The sequence below is a fragment of the Heliconius melpomene genome, chromosome 15, assembly GCF_056956725.1.
Source record: "Heliconius melpomene rosina isolate 202511_hmr_F chromosome 15, ASM5695672v1, whole genome shotgun sequence".
Classification (NCBI taxonomy): domain Eukaryota; kingdom Metazoa; phylum Arthropoda; class Insecta; order Lepidoptera; family Nymphalidae; genus Heliconius; species Heliconius melpomene.
Window position 1 is genome coordinate 10,971,872 of NC_140403.1, and position 14,206 is coordinate 10,986,077.

General features: G+C 39.3%; 1 protein-coding gene across 1 annotated transcript; it reads left to right on the forward strand.

Annotated features, from left to right (window-relative positions):
- Positions 1-1,663: 1,663 nt before the first annotated feature.
- On the forward strand, positions 1,664-7,222 carry LOC146531694 (uncharacterized). Its single transcript, XM_085198591.1, has one exon. It carries the CDS (start codon positions 1,664-1,666, stop codon positions 7,220-7,222), a length of 5,559 nt encoding a protein of 1,852 aa, XP_085054717.1.
- Positions 7,223-14,206: the final 6,984 nt, after the last annotated feature.

Below are 14,206 nucleotides of genomic sequence, written 5' to 3' on the forward strand. Positions count from 1 at the left end.
AGCATTTTTCGTAATTTAATAATAGATAATACTTAAATAGTATAATGTTTTATACATAGATAGATAGATATTTTTATGTTCTTTTAATATGTATAAATTGTAAAAACATCCGATTTTTAGTTATTAAAATATAAATGTAAATGTGTGATAATCATAGTAAAAATATTGTTGTAAATAAAGATAAAACGGCTCGGTGGCTCGCGGCTCTCGTTACCGTTTAGCTCCGCGCAACGGAGGTGCGCGTCGGGCGAGACAGAGACAGTCGGCAATCAACGGTGAGCACAACAGGAAGAAGATAGAATCGGAACAAGACACGAATAGAGCCGACAGTCACCGACCGTTATACAGTGATCAACATCTTGTTTCAATATCCTGTTTCAACATCCTGTTTCAGTATCTTGTTTCAATGTATAGCAAGAACGTCTCGCAAGAACGTCTCACAAGAAGGACTCACAAGAACGTCTCACAAGAAGGACTCCCAAGAACGTCTCACAAGAACGTCTCACAAGAACGTCTCACAAGAAGGACTCACAAGAACGTCTCACAAGAACGACTCACAAGAACGTCTCACAAGAAGGACTCCCAAGAACGTCTCACAAGAACGTCTCACAAGAACGTCTCACAAGAACGTCTCACAAGAACGACTCACAAGAACGACTCACAAGAACGTCTTGGGGTCTCAGCATACTCCGTGTTCCCATGATCTGGAACCTATAGTGTGCAGGGCGTCAGCGGCTCATTCACTTGAGTTCCGCCCGTCCGGTACAACGTGCTGGTCCTTCGAGCCGGATCTGGGGACTCCTCACCGAAGCTGAAGCATCATCCGTCATCGTGCAAGTTATCGCAGTGCTCCGTCGCGCAAGTGCTCCGTCGCGCAGTACTCTATCGCGCAGTGTTTTCCGTCGCGCTCGCAAACGCATTCGCCGTCGCGTTTCGCATCCGTATCGACTGTCGCGCTCGCAACTGCGCTGACGTCACATATCCCGTCACGTCGTGAGTGTTTTGTGCATCCGCCTTCGTGAGTCTTCGTAAGTGCTCCATCGCGTAGTGCTCTCCGTCGCGCCGTGCTCCATCGCGCAGTATATTCCGTATTGACTGTCGCGCTCGCAACTGTGCTGAAGTCGCCTTACTCGCCTGTAGTCTTCGTGAGTGTTCGTGCATCAGCCTCTGACATCCGCCTTCGAGTGTTATCGTGAGTCTTCGTGAGTGTTCGTGCATCAGCCTCTGACATCCGCCTTCGAGTGTTATCGTGAGTGTTCGAGAACCTTCGTGCATCCGCCTTCGAGTATTATCGTACTACATCGCGCAGTGCTCTCCGTCGCGCAGTGTTCTCCGTCACATAGCGCTCTCCGCTGCGCTCTCCGCCGCCTCCGTTGGCGTCCGCATTGACTGTCGTGCTCGCTACTGCGCTGACATCTATCGCGCCGTAAGTCACGTCGTGAGTGTTCGTGCATCCGCCTTCGAGTATTATCGTAAGTCTTCGTGAGTGTTCGTGCATCATCCTCCGACATCCGCCTTCGTGTGTCGTCGTTCGTCTCCGAGAATCTTCGTGCTTCCGCCTTCGAGTGTCGTCGTTCGTCTCCGAGAATCTTCGTGCATCCGCCTTCGAGTATTATCGTTTCGTCTTGGTGAGTTTTACCAATTATCGTAGGTTTTTACTAAGATGCCTATCACAAGATCAAGAGGTCGATCCGAGGGATTGAGATATGAAGCCGACCCTTCATCTAGTCACACAGAGGTGACACACCCGCCTACGAATACACAAGAGGATTCCGAAATAGAAAAGAACTTAATAGTACCAAGTGACGAAAAGGAAGATTCAAGAATTATTTCAATTAACAAGGAGGAACAATTTGAAGGCACACAAATAAAGTCGACAACTTCGAAACGTGCAAACTCGAAGAAGTCTACGAAATCCAGACGTAGAGCAAGAAATGCTCGTGAAGAAATACTTCGCATCAAGCTTGAACTCGCGCAAATAGCTCTGGAAGATGCTGAATCAGATAGTTCAGAATCCCAGGAAGATAATATATCGAAAACCGACTACGTTAGCTCCTGGATTGAAGATAATGCACAAATCGTACAAAAATCACTTACACCATGTGCAGATGTTCCGAGGCAACCACATCCAGTGCCGTCATGCTATAGAATGCCTCAACATCCGAATATCGGCAACAATTCCGAAAATCAACAAGCAATACAGAGAGATTCAACAAAGGAAATAGAGGAGCTAAAAAAGGAAATAGAAAATTTGAAGAAAAGATGCGAAAAAGCCGAAACCGCTCCTACATCGTTGTGTATGAAAACAGAGGTACCTAAACCTACAATGTTACCTCCATCATCGTCATACAATTTTCCCGTCGCGTCCAAAGTCATCATGGATCTTCCTACATATAGTGGAGTGTTAAATGAATGGCTATCATACAGGGCCATATATGAAAACACTAAGGGATACTTCAATGAAGTTGAAAATACAGCCAGAATTCGAAGAAGCCTAACTGGAAAAGCATTGGAAGTCGTCGACACACAACTCATAGCTCATTCAAAACCGGATGCCATCATAGAAGAGCTTGAAATGAATTTCGGTCGTCCAGATGCAATCGCATATAGTGAATATGACAAGCTTCGATCTCTACCTCGTTGTGCTGACAATCCAAAGGAGATACATGCATTCGCCAGTAAGGTAAGAAGCAGTGTCAATCTGTTTCGCGCCCTCGATTTACACAACTTTATCACTGCGCCAGATATAACGAGGGCCCTTCGTGAAAAGCTACCATCGTCGTTATGTACCAGGTGGTACGAGGAACAAGCATCTATATTCAAACCAGACCTGACGCACTTCAGCGAGTTTCTCACCAAACAAGCAGCATGTCGCACACCTTATTCAACAGAGATCCCGCACTCAGAGCCTACTCGTCGTGTGATACATAGAACGCACAATACTACCGAAGAAAGGAAAACTAATAGATTTCATGGAATGGTGAAAAGTACGTGCAAAATTTGTAACAAAGAAGGTCATCACAGTATTAGCTGCAAGAAATTTCAAGATGCCAACTCAGATAAAAGATGGGAACTCGCCAAAGAACACCGACTGTGCTTCAGATGCCTACGGTTCCGACAATCAGGACATTCCTGTAAACCACAGAAGTGCAATATTAAGGGATGCATCGGTACTCATCATCGATTACTACACTATGATAAAAAGGAGAAATCAGAAATTCGAAATCAACAAGAAGAAAAGGAAACCGTGGCCAACGCATGGGTACCGTCAAAGGCGCATGCTTATCTTAAAATCATACCAGTCAGAGTTCATGGACCGGCGGGAGAAACCTCCGCATACGCTCTATTAGACGACGGATCAACTGTATCTCTCATAGATGAAGCTTTGGCAAAGGAAGTCGGTGCTGAGGGACGGCTGGATCCTTTAAAGATGGAAGCAATCGGGGATATAGTTATTGAAACGCCGGGATCAAGGCGTGTTACCGTGACACTTGCTAATTCACAGAAAAAGAAGATTAGCTTTACAGCTCGTACCGTTCCGCATCTTAATCTTTCCCCGCAAACAATTCGTGAAGAAGACTTAGCTGCCTGCGATCATCTAATAGATTTGAAGAACCAGCTCACCTACGACTCAGCCACGCCTAAAATTCTAATTGGTCAAGACAATTGGAATTTACTACTCGCCGAAGATGTCCGTATAGGACCGAAGAACCAACCAATCGCTTCACTCACGTCGCTCGGGTGGGTGCTACATGGTGCGCACAATAGGACATTGGGTCAGAAAATCCATTTCGTCAATCAAGTTACTGCTATTGAAGATAGAATGGATAAACAACTGAGAGATTACTTTGCCTTGGAATCTCTTATCATTAATCCGCGTCGGCCAGACTCTGATCCAGAAATAAAGGCTGAAAACATTTTGAAGAAACACACACACCGTTTACAAGATGGGCATGTTGAAACCACACTTTTATGGAAATCAGAGAACAGCATCATGGTTAATAATTATGAGTCGGCGCTGAAGAGGCTCATATCAATAGAGAGAAAAATTGATCGTGATCCTGAACTGAAAAGGAGATACACCGAACAAATGGAATCACTCGTCCAGAAGGGCTACGCTGAGGTGGCACCTAAAAGTATCTCTCCAGGCAGAACATGGTACCTGCCACACTTCGACGTGCAAAACCCGGCTAAACCAGAGAAGCTTCGCATTGTTCACGACGCCGCTGCTAAAACCAAAGGTATGTCACTAAACGATTTCCTCTTGACTGGACCAGACCTTCTTCAATCGCTTCCTGGAGTCATGATGAGATTTCGCCGTCATGCTTTCGCTGTATCAGCCGACATAGCCGAAATGTTTATGCAAGTCAAAGTAAGACCTCAAGATAGGGATGCCCTTCGCTACCTGTGGAGAGGACACCGGCGGGAGGGAACTCCTGAAGAATATCGCATGACGTCGCTTATATTTGGAGCTGCGAGTTCACCATGCACCGCGATATTCGCTAAAGATTGGAACGCAAAAAGGTACATCGACACGCATCCAGAAGCAGTGGAAGCTATCATCCACAACCACTATATGGATGACTACCTAGACAGTTTCCGAAGTATAGAAGAAGCTATAGAAACTTCCAAAAAGGTCCAACATATCCACGGAGAAGCTTGTTTCAAACTCTGCAAGTGGGTTTCAAATATCCCGAAAATAATAAATGAACTTGAAAAACAATCAAATATGACAGAAACTATTAACCTGGGTACCAAAGAAGAAAAGATTTTGGGTTTAATGTGGAGACCGTCAACCGATGAATTACGATTCAATTTAAAACTAGCAAGATTACCGCCCAGTTTATTAAAGAAAACAGCTCCTACGAAGAGAGAAGCTCTGAAGATAGTTATGTCACTCTATGACCCACTTGGTTTCGCTTCACCCGTTACTATTCGTGCTAAACAAATTCTTCAAGAATCTTGGCGAAGAATTATAGATTGGGATCAACATCTGGATGAAGATCTTTCCAAGCAGTGGGCAGAATGGATGCTACACCTTCAGAAATTGAAAAATGTGAGCTTACCTCGATGCTACTCTGGTTATAGTGATGCCACATCTGTACAACTACATATATTCAGCGACGCCAGTGAAACAGCCTACGCAGCAGCTGCCTACTGGAGGGTGGTTGCTCCGGATGGAAAAGTCCAAGTCAACATGATCATGGCTAAAGCGAAAGTAGCCCCGCTCAAGGTTATGTCAATTCCTCGTTTAGAACTACAAGCAGCCGTCATGGGAGTTCGCATAGCAGAAGCTGTCATAAAAGAACATCGTATTGCGCCGGAATGCAAAATCTTTTGGACAGACAGTAAGACAGTTCTGACGTGGATAAGAAATGGAGCCAGGTCTTATAAGCCATTTGTCGCACATAGACTAGCAGCCATTGAAGAATATACCAAAGTTGAAGAATGGCGTTGGGTACCTTCTAAGCTCAATGTCGCCGATATAGCCACCAGAGAAGTACCATCTGATTTTGGAGCTGATCATGAATGGTATCACGGGCCTGCCTTCTTGAAAGAAAATCCGAGTACCTGGCCTATCGAAAAACCGGTCGTGTCAAATAATACTGGTGAAGAACATACTTTTACCGTTAAAGAACTCCAGCTGAAGACAAAATTACGTGAAGCAATTCCTGATCCACAACGCTTCTCAAAATGGGAGCGACTACTTCGTGCCACAGCTAGAGTCTTGCAATTTTTAGATATTTGCAGAAATAAAAAAGAGAAGATCTTTTATAAGCGAACACGTAGAAATATGGAATCAGATCCTACGTGGAACAAACGAAGAGAAACATTGCAAAAGAAATCTACTACTCTACATAGCAAGAAATCTATGGATTCCAACAATTTTCTGATATTGGATTCGAAGTACATTACAAAAGCAGAAAATCTTCTCATCCGAACATCTCAAGAAGAATCTTTCAATGAAGATATCACAGACTTAAGATACAACAGGACTATTGCCAAACAAAGTCGCCTTCATTCATTACCCGTAGAACTCCGAGATGACATTGTCGTTCTTCGCAGCCGTATAGCCGCCGCCGAGGGAATAAAAGACGAAACAAAGAAACCACAAGTCTTAGATGGAGATAACTACATCACACAGTTATATATTGATTGGACCCACCGTTGTCTTCACCACAGCAGCACCGAAATAATAGTAAATGAAGTACGTCAACATTTTTGGGTAATTCGTCTTCGTCCCACCGTGAAAAGGATAGTTCATCAGTGCCTCAAGTGTCGTATTCGCAAGGCACAACCCCCACAGCCTTCTACGGGTGATCATCCTAAATCCCGTCTCGCTCATCATCGAAGACCATTTACATACACCGGCTTAGATTATTTTGGCCCTCTCACAGTAGTCGTCGGCAGACAACACGTGAAACGTTACGTCGCACTCTTCACGTGTCTTACCACTAGAGCAGTTCACCTGGAAATCGCCGCCAGCCTAAGCGCAGACTCTGCCATACTTGCATTGCGAAGATTCGCTGCACGTCGAGGATGTCCTTCCGAAATTTACTCAGATAATGGTACAAACATGCATGGAGCAGACAAAGAACTTCGAGAAGCATTCAAAGAAGAAGCCAGTCGTCGAGGCATCGCATGGCGTTTCATAACACCATCTGCACCATTCATGGGAGGCGCATGGGAACGTCTTGTTCGCTGCGTGAAAACAGCTCTATACACTATTCTTCGTGAGAGATACCCCCGAGAAGAAATTTTGGCTACATTACTCTGCGAAGTAGAATATACTGTGAATAGTCGTCCCCTCACACATGTTTCTGTAAACAATGACGACGAAGAATCTATAACACCCAATCACTTTTTACTTGGGGGTTCAGCTCGTCTACCTGTACCTGGCACATTTAGTGAGGACGACATCGATAGCAAAAAGCAGTGGAGACGCTCACAGATATTAGCAGACATGTTTTGGAGACGCTGGGTTCGCGAATATCTCCCTGAACTTCAACACCGGCGGGAGCCTCATGGTCGAGGCCCTACTTATGAAATAGGTGACCCGGTACTTATAGCCGACTCACAACTTCCAAGAAATACGTGGCCAAGAGGACGCATAGAAAAAGTATATCCAGGTGCAGATGGACAAGTGCGAATAGTTGAAGTACGCACTAAGGGTGGTCTTCTGAAAAGGCCAACCAAAAAACTCGTTCCGCTTCCAAAGTAAGAAGACGTCGTCGCTCACCGCGGGAAAGATGCAGCATCACATCGAGACCTGATTCTGCACGGCGGGAGAAATGTTCGCGACAACCGACGCGCATCATCGGCTGTGAACTCGTCACAACATGTTAGAGACTGTTTAGTTTGGCAAAAAGTGACGTCATACCACTCTCGTAATTTTGAATGTTATTATTAGTGTCTTTTCTAAATTAATAGTGTTTTTTCCTTTGTAAATAAGTAATTACATTAAATAATAAATATAAATAGATTTGGGTTCCGTTTTAGATAATAATTTTCGACTTTATATCTTATTTGTATAGTTGTACTATGATTTGCCGCATTAATCGCTTTTTATATAATAGTAACTTCCGTATAGTAAATTTTATTATTAATTATTGTTTGTCATAGTTTTCTGTAACAAAATAACAGATTTGTATATTCCTAATGTGTGTAATTAATTTTAGAGAGAATTTTCATTGTAAAAACTCATGTAAAATTCGTCATCGTAACAGCATTTTTCGTAATTTAATAATAGATAATACTTAAATAGTATAATGTTTTATACATAGATAGATAGATATTTTTATGTTCTTTTAATATGTATAAATTGTAAAAACATCCGATTTTTAGTTATTAAAATATAAATGTAAATGTGTGATAATCATAGTAAAAATATTGTTGTAAATAAAGATAAAACGGCTCGGTGGCTCGCGGCTCTCGTTACCGTTTAGCTCCGCGCAACGGAGGTGCGCGTCGGGCGAGACAGAGACAGTCGGCAATCAACGGTGAGCACAACAGGAAGAAGATAGAATCGGAACAAGACACGAATAGAGCCGACAGTCACCGACCGTTATACAGTGATCAACATCTTGTTTCAATATCCTGTTTCAACATCCTGTTTCAGTATCTTGTTTCAATGTATAGCAAGAACGTCTCGCAAGAACGTCTCACAAGAAGGACTCACAAGAACGTCTCACAAGAAGGACTCCCAAGAACGTCTCACAAGAACGTCTCACAAGAACGTCTCACAAGAACGTCTCACAAGAAGGACTCACAAGAACGTCTCACAAGAACGACTCACAAGAACGTCTCACAAGAAGGACTCCCAAGAACGTCTCACAAGAACGTCTCACAAGAACGTCTCACAAGAACGTCTCACAAGAACGACTCACAAGAACGACTCACAAGAACGTCTTGGGGTCTCAGCATACTCCGTGTTCCCATGATCTGGAACCTATAGTGTGCAGGGCGTCAGCGGCTCATTCACTTGAGTTCCGCCCGTCCGGTACAATATATATTAGTAAAATTTCATCTGTTCCTTTAAAAATATATTATATTTAGTGTATAGCATCTCAATTAAGACCCTTACAAAAGATACGCAATCAAAGTTCAGGTGTAAATGAGTTCTCATAGCTACAGAGAGCTTTGTAAAATATATTTGAACGTATCAAAGTTCTGTACGTGTTAGACGTACTTCGATAGAGTTCATTTAGCTGCTTTCAGAAGGAATTTGCGGTTTAATTAGTAAATATAAAATGCAATTAAGAACTGTCTAAAAGTTACATAAAAATATTTTTAGTAGGAAATATTATTTTTCAGGTTCACGCTTGGAACCTGTGTCAAGACTGTTCCCCTGAGTTCAAGGTATTCGAATTCAGTGACAGAACTCAATGTCGTGCTTTGTCCTGAAAATAGTAGAATCCTCATAGTGAATATCGAACTATCGCATTAACAGTCAGAAGTTGTCACTTCACGCCACGATGGTCTCTATATGGAAAACCTCATCCATATTAGGAAATATACGTATTTTCTAAAACAAGAGGACCCGTTGACTGGCTTGATAATAATATGTATGGCGTTGCCATAGCAACGTGTATGTCACTTTATAAATATAAAAGTGTAGGTATACATTATCAAATGTATGGTTGTGCTTTGCCTTAATTGTATATTACGCATACTATTTGAAATTGTTATAAAATAGTTGTATGTTTAATTGAAGTCTAAAACAATAAATTATGAAAGTCATTAGATGAAGAACTTTTTGGGGGTTGTAGTAATGTGGTCGAACACCGTCCGGTCATTAGTACATTCCTCTTTAGTTAGCTTTGCAAATTACGTGCAATTTGCAAAATTGTTTCCATGCGACTAAAAGTTTGATCATTTCATAAATTCTGCACGCCACCTTCTAGAGATAAAACGAGAATTGATTTAATATATCCTTTTTTATAGGCTCATACTAAATTAGATTATAAGTACAGATAATTTATTAAGAATTTGTGTAGTAGATAATTTTGGTTTTATCGTGGAACGTGCAAACGAAACATTATTATAAATTATTATTGAACGATTAAATTTAGTTCAAAGTTTCAAAAATTATAATAATTTTTCAAAGGTCATCACGTTCTGTATTACTGTAAAGTTCCCGTGGGGGTAGGTACAACTGAAAACGCCGGCTTTTCGGACACAATGAAAAATTGAACGGAACCGAATACACTGATTGGCCGTCAATTTAGACAGATTATTTATAAGCGTATATTGTGCTTTTCAGCTTCGAAGGTTTTATTACAAATTATTTCATGTTGAAGACGCGGTTTTATAGGAATTATTCGTATCACATTCGTAAACTCAAACGTAATATTTTCTTCTCGTTTTATGAGTTGAGGCAGGGATCAAAATTCCCGTTCTGTAAATATATTTCTAAGCTGATCCCGAGAGAGAAAAGAAAATCATTCCAGGACGTGTCTACGGTTTTTATAGCGCTAGTGAATTATGACGTAAAACATGTACACGTTTTTTAGAACATTTATGTTTGTTGAGTCCATGTTGAATCGTTATAACATACTACTTTTTTATGCTATCATCCAAAAAATATATTTTATATTTTTATATAAATATATAATATATACATTATACATAATTACTAAAGCTTATTTCATGCCATATTTTTAGAAAAAAAATATTATGACAGTAATTAAATTCATTAAAACAGCGATTGAAACAATAATGTTTATCGCAATGGCGGCATACTGACGAGTACACTGATTGTGACTTTCCGGTAATTCTTTAACGGAATGTAGTAACTTAAATTTCAATTTGAAGCTTTATGCGCCGCGCCGGTACGGTAAGAGGATTTTACGAACGTATACACGTGTGTTCACGGCAGCGTGAAAACGTTTCACGCGCGTACGGATTACGACATCAATGTAAACAAGATCAGTGGATATATTTTTCACGCGACCTACGAGTACAAACGTACATGACAGTCGCTCCATCATTTGCCTCATCTTCGCATCGCAACGTTTATTTCATTTCATTGTTTTGTTTGTATTTACGAGAGAAATTCACGCAAAAACACGTGTGCTACTTTCTTGCTGAATGTTAATATTTGTTATACATATTTAAAATATGTTTATCTCAATATCCAATAGTAAATACAATAAGTTTACATTTGGATATATAAATGTTGTTCTTTATTTTCACATATCTTAAGAATTAAACTTATTTAATTACTACTACATAATTATTTAGATACCAGACATATAATTTGAAAGTAATTACACCATATACACAAATTATCGTTAATTGTATCCGTTAATTCAGATATTTTTCGACTACACTATCGTAGTGAAGAAATCTTATACAAATTTAGCGTCCAATCAGTAGTTTCTCTTTCACACACCACTTAGGGTTCACTTGTTTCTATTTTTTTTTAATTTAGGGAAATTTACGCATGATATTTTCCTTAATTAGAACATAGCCAATTACCCAGCTAATGTAACATTGCGGCGATGATCTCTTAATTGAAACGTAATTGATTACAGCTTCTAATTAACATGACGTCTCTGTACGCTACTTGTTTTAATTACTTTGGTTTCGTGTACTTCTTTTATCTTATAGAACAACAAAGATCGATAGTCAATTAAGAATTTGTATTTGTGATGCGGAGAATTAGTGATTTAGGTCTACTTAATGTGTAGACCTAAATCACTAACTATGGTCTCTCGTCTAATGTTTAAACTAATGAAAATCTCTGAAACGTCTAAATATAGTGAAGATACTTACATAGGTATATTATTTTTAAGTACAATAAAAATACTTTTTATATTTTTCCATACTGAATGTCTTATATTCTGTAGAATTATTCAAAGAACAAAGAAAAATATTGGCATAACGCAAAACGCAATACGTTTGTAGAAGCCATTCTATATAAGCGAGCGTTATGATCGACCTACTGTACTGAAAGGATTTAACAATTGTCCGCCCCTAGCTCGACCGGGGCGGAACAAATGCTCTCGGCCACCGCCGGTCTGATTTAGTAGATGACAGCACACGAGCTACGGTATTTATGATGATAACTGTGGGTGAACTTTAACGTTTGGTTTGTATCACAATTTCTAAACAACATATAACATACTGGGATAGCATTTACTCATCATCATTATCATCCCATATTTGAATAATATATGGTCTCCAACATGTTAAAGTGGAATCTTCTTGGATATTGTCCGCCAATATTAAACATTTCTTACCTCGTAAGCCCTCTTAGATCCGCTGTAAGGCCGTTTCATAAAAAAAATTACTTCAAAACACATAATTTCACATTTTTATCTCTTAACAACCGTTGTTTTGAAGTAAATAAAATCCTTTATACTATTATACAGAATTTACTGTGAAGCTATTTTTATTTAGTGTCAAAGTACTTTCAGATTTCTAGCGGTTTCGGTAAGTCTTCGGTCATTATCATTTATATTAGAAATTAAGGTGATAGTATACGCGTCGAGGGCTCGCGTGAGGTCAGAGTGGAGGAATCTTGAGTTATGCGTTATGAAGGAAAACTGTTTTTACCTCTCCGTATTACCGAGACGAGCTACCGCGAATAAATTGAGAGATTTGAGACCCTCACTAACACGTGTCTTCACTTTACGCGATTTGTTTCATGCAACTGTATATTGGTTTATTTTAAAAAAAATATATTTAAACCCGACTAGGTACTGAAATATCACGCTCTAAAAAGTATATTTTTGATTAAATTGAAATATTTTTGATTAAATTTGTTATATACAAATCAGATACAATAGGTATATATTTATTATAACAATATAAACAATTAATAAGTAGTATATTCTATTATTTTATAATTCGTTTATTTTATATTTATAGATAAGCAAAATATATATTTTATAATAATATATTTTCGCACGCAGTATCAACGTGAGGAATCGGTCTTAGTGGTATATTTGTCAGCAGCGAGGACGCTTGTGAAGTTGTACTCATATAGTAGAGGCTAATCCTCTAGAAGGATTCATCAGGTTTAACTAGGGTCCACGCCCACGCGACCCTCGCCCCATATTCATCACTACTATCTTTTTGTATAACTTGGGAAAATATTCGTTTATATTTTTTTTTATGATATTTCTGTCACCTATTTTGCATGTAGCTTAGACATTTTAACTTTTCTAAGTGTGGAATATTTTATTTCCTGCATGTGGAGTGCGTCGTGGTGCAGGCGTGGACGGGCGTGTGCCTGTAACGCGACGGTTGTAGGTTCGATTCCCACTCAGGGGAATGAATTATTCTTATTAATATTTATATTTCTTCATTCAGGTAGCAAGTTAAAAGTTCTGGCAATCAACATGCAATGCCTCGAATTCGGCGAAAAGCAGCGATCCAAATCTCTTAACACTTGGTTCCCTCTGCCTACCCTACTGTATGCGGGATATAGCGTGCTGCTGAAAAAATGCAAAAAGTGTGAAATGTATATTTTAAGAATGTTAAAAATAGAAAGTCATAATTAGGATATTGTTTTGGATTGTTAAAAAATCTTAAAGTTTCAATTTAACTGAGGCTTAAATCTAAATGTCTACATTTTCAGCAAGCTCCTAAAAAGTGAATTTACCAAGAAACGTTTACTTGAGAGTTAATGAGCCGACATTGTGATGATAATGTCTCTGGTACTTAACGTATACTTCGCGGCGAAGGAATAATATGGTAATCCTGACTGGATTGTAAAGACTTAGCAGAAAAGTTTTAAATTATTGCTGTGGCTAGCGAAAAAAAAATATGTTTGAGCTAATTTACGACACCGAAATATTTATCAAATCAATGTTTTTTTCGCTTTATCTTATTATATTTTCACTACTCGCATTATCTATATATATAAAAGGACTTGTCCTCACTGACTGAGGTAAGACGCACGCACAGCCGTAACCGTTGTGCGTAGAAATGTGAAATTTGGACAGATGTTTACTTTCTTAATCTGGACATCCACTAAGAAGGGATTTTGAAAAATTTTAACCCTAAAGGGGTGAAATCGGGGTTGAAAGTTTGTATGGAAAAAATTTTAAATCAGCACCGATTTTTATATAATTGTAAATTCAGACTCTTAAAAATATTTCATTGAACACATGTTTCGTGGTTTATTTTAATTCATCCCCTAGGGGTGCAAGTAAGGGGTTGAAAGTTCATATGGAAAAATCTTTAAATCGCCACTGAATTTTATAAAATTTGAAATTGAGACTATTAAAAATACATTAATTGAACACGTGTTTCATGGTTTATTAGAGTTCACCACTAAATAAGCAAGCGAAGCTGCGCGCGTCCGCTAGTATAATTATAAGAATCGAGTAAATATTTAGAATTTGTTGTGTTATTTGGCAAGAAAATAATTTTAAACAATGAAAAATAACTCGCTTCAAAGTGAAAACTGAAGCTGGAAGCAGTCATAAGTAAAAGGTAGATGAAAAGCTTTTGTTTGAAACTTTACACAATACTCGGTTTGTTTACAATTAGATAGATTTTCGAACAGTTAAAAGTTCACTGAAGCAGTTCAATTCCTGACTTTATATTAAAATTTATAGTTCTAACAAAAAAGTTTTTAAAGTTTTTGGAATATATATAACCCAACTTTTCTAAAGAGATTTTGTATACGAAGCACTCAGCAAAGATGAACTTTTTGCGGTCAGTATTGTAAGTAAATGCGGTATTGTGCACA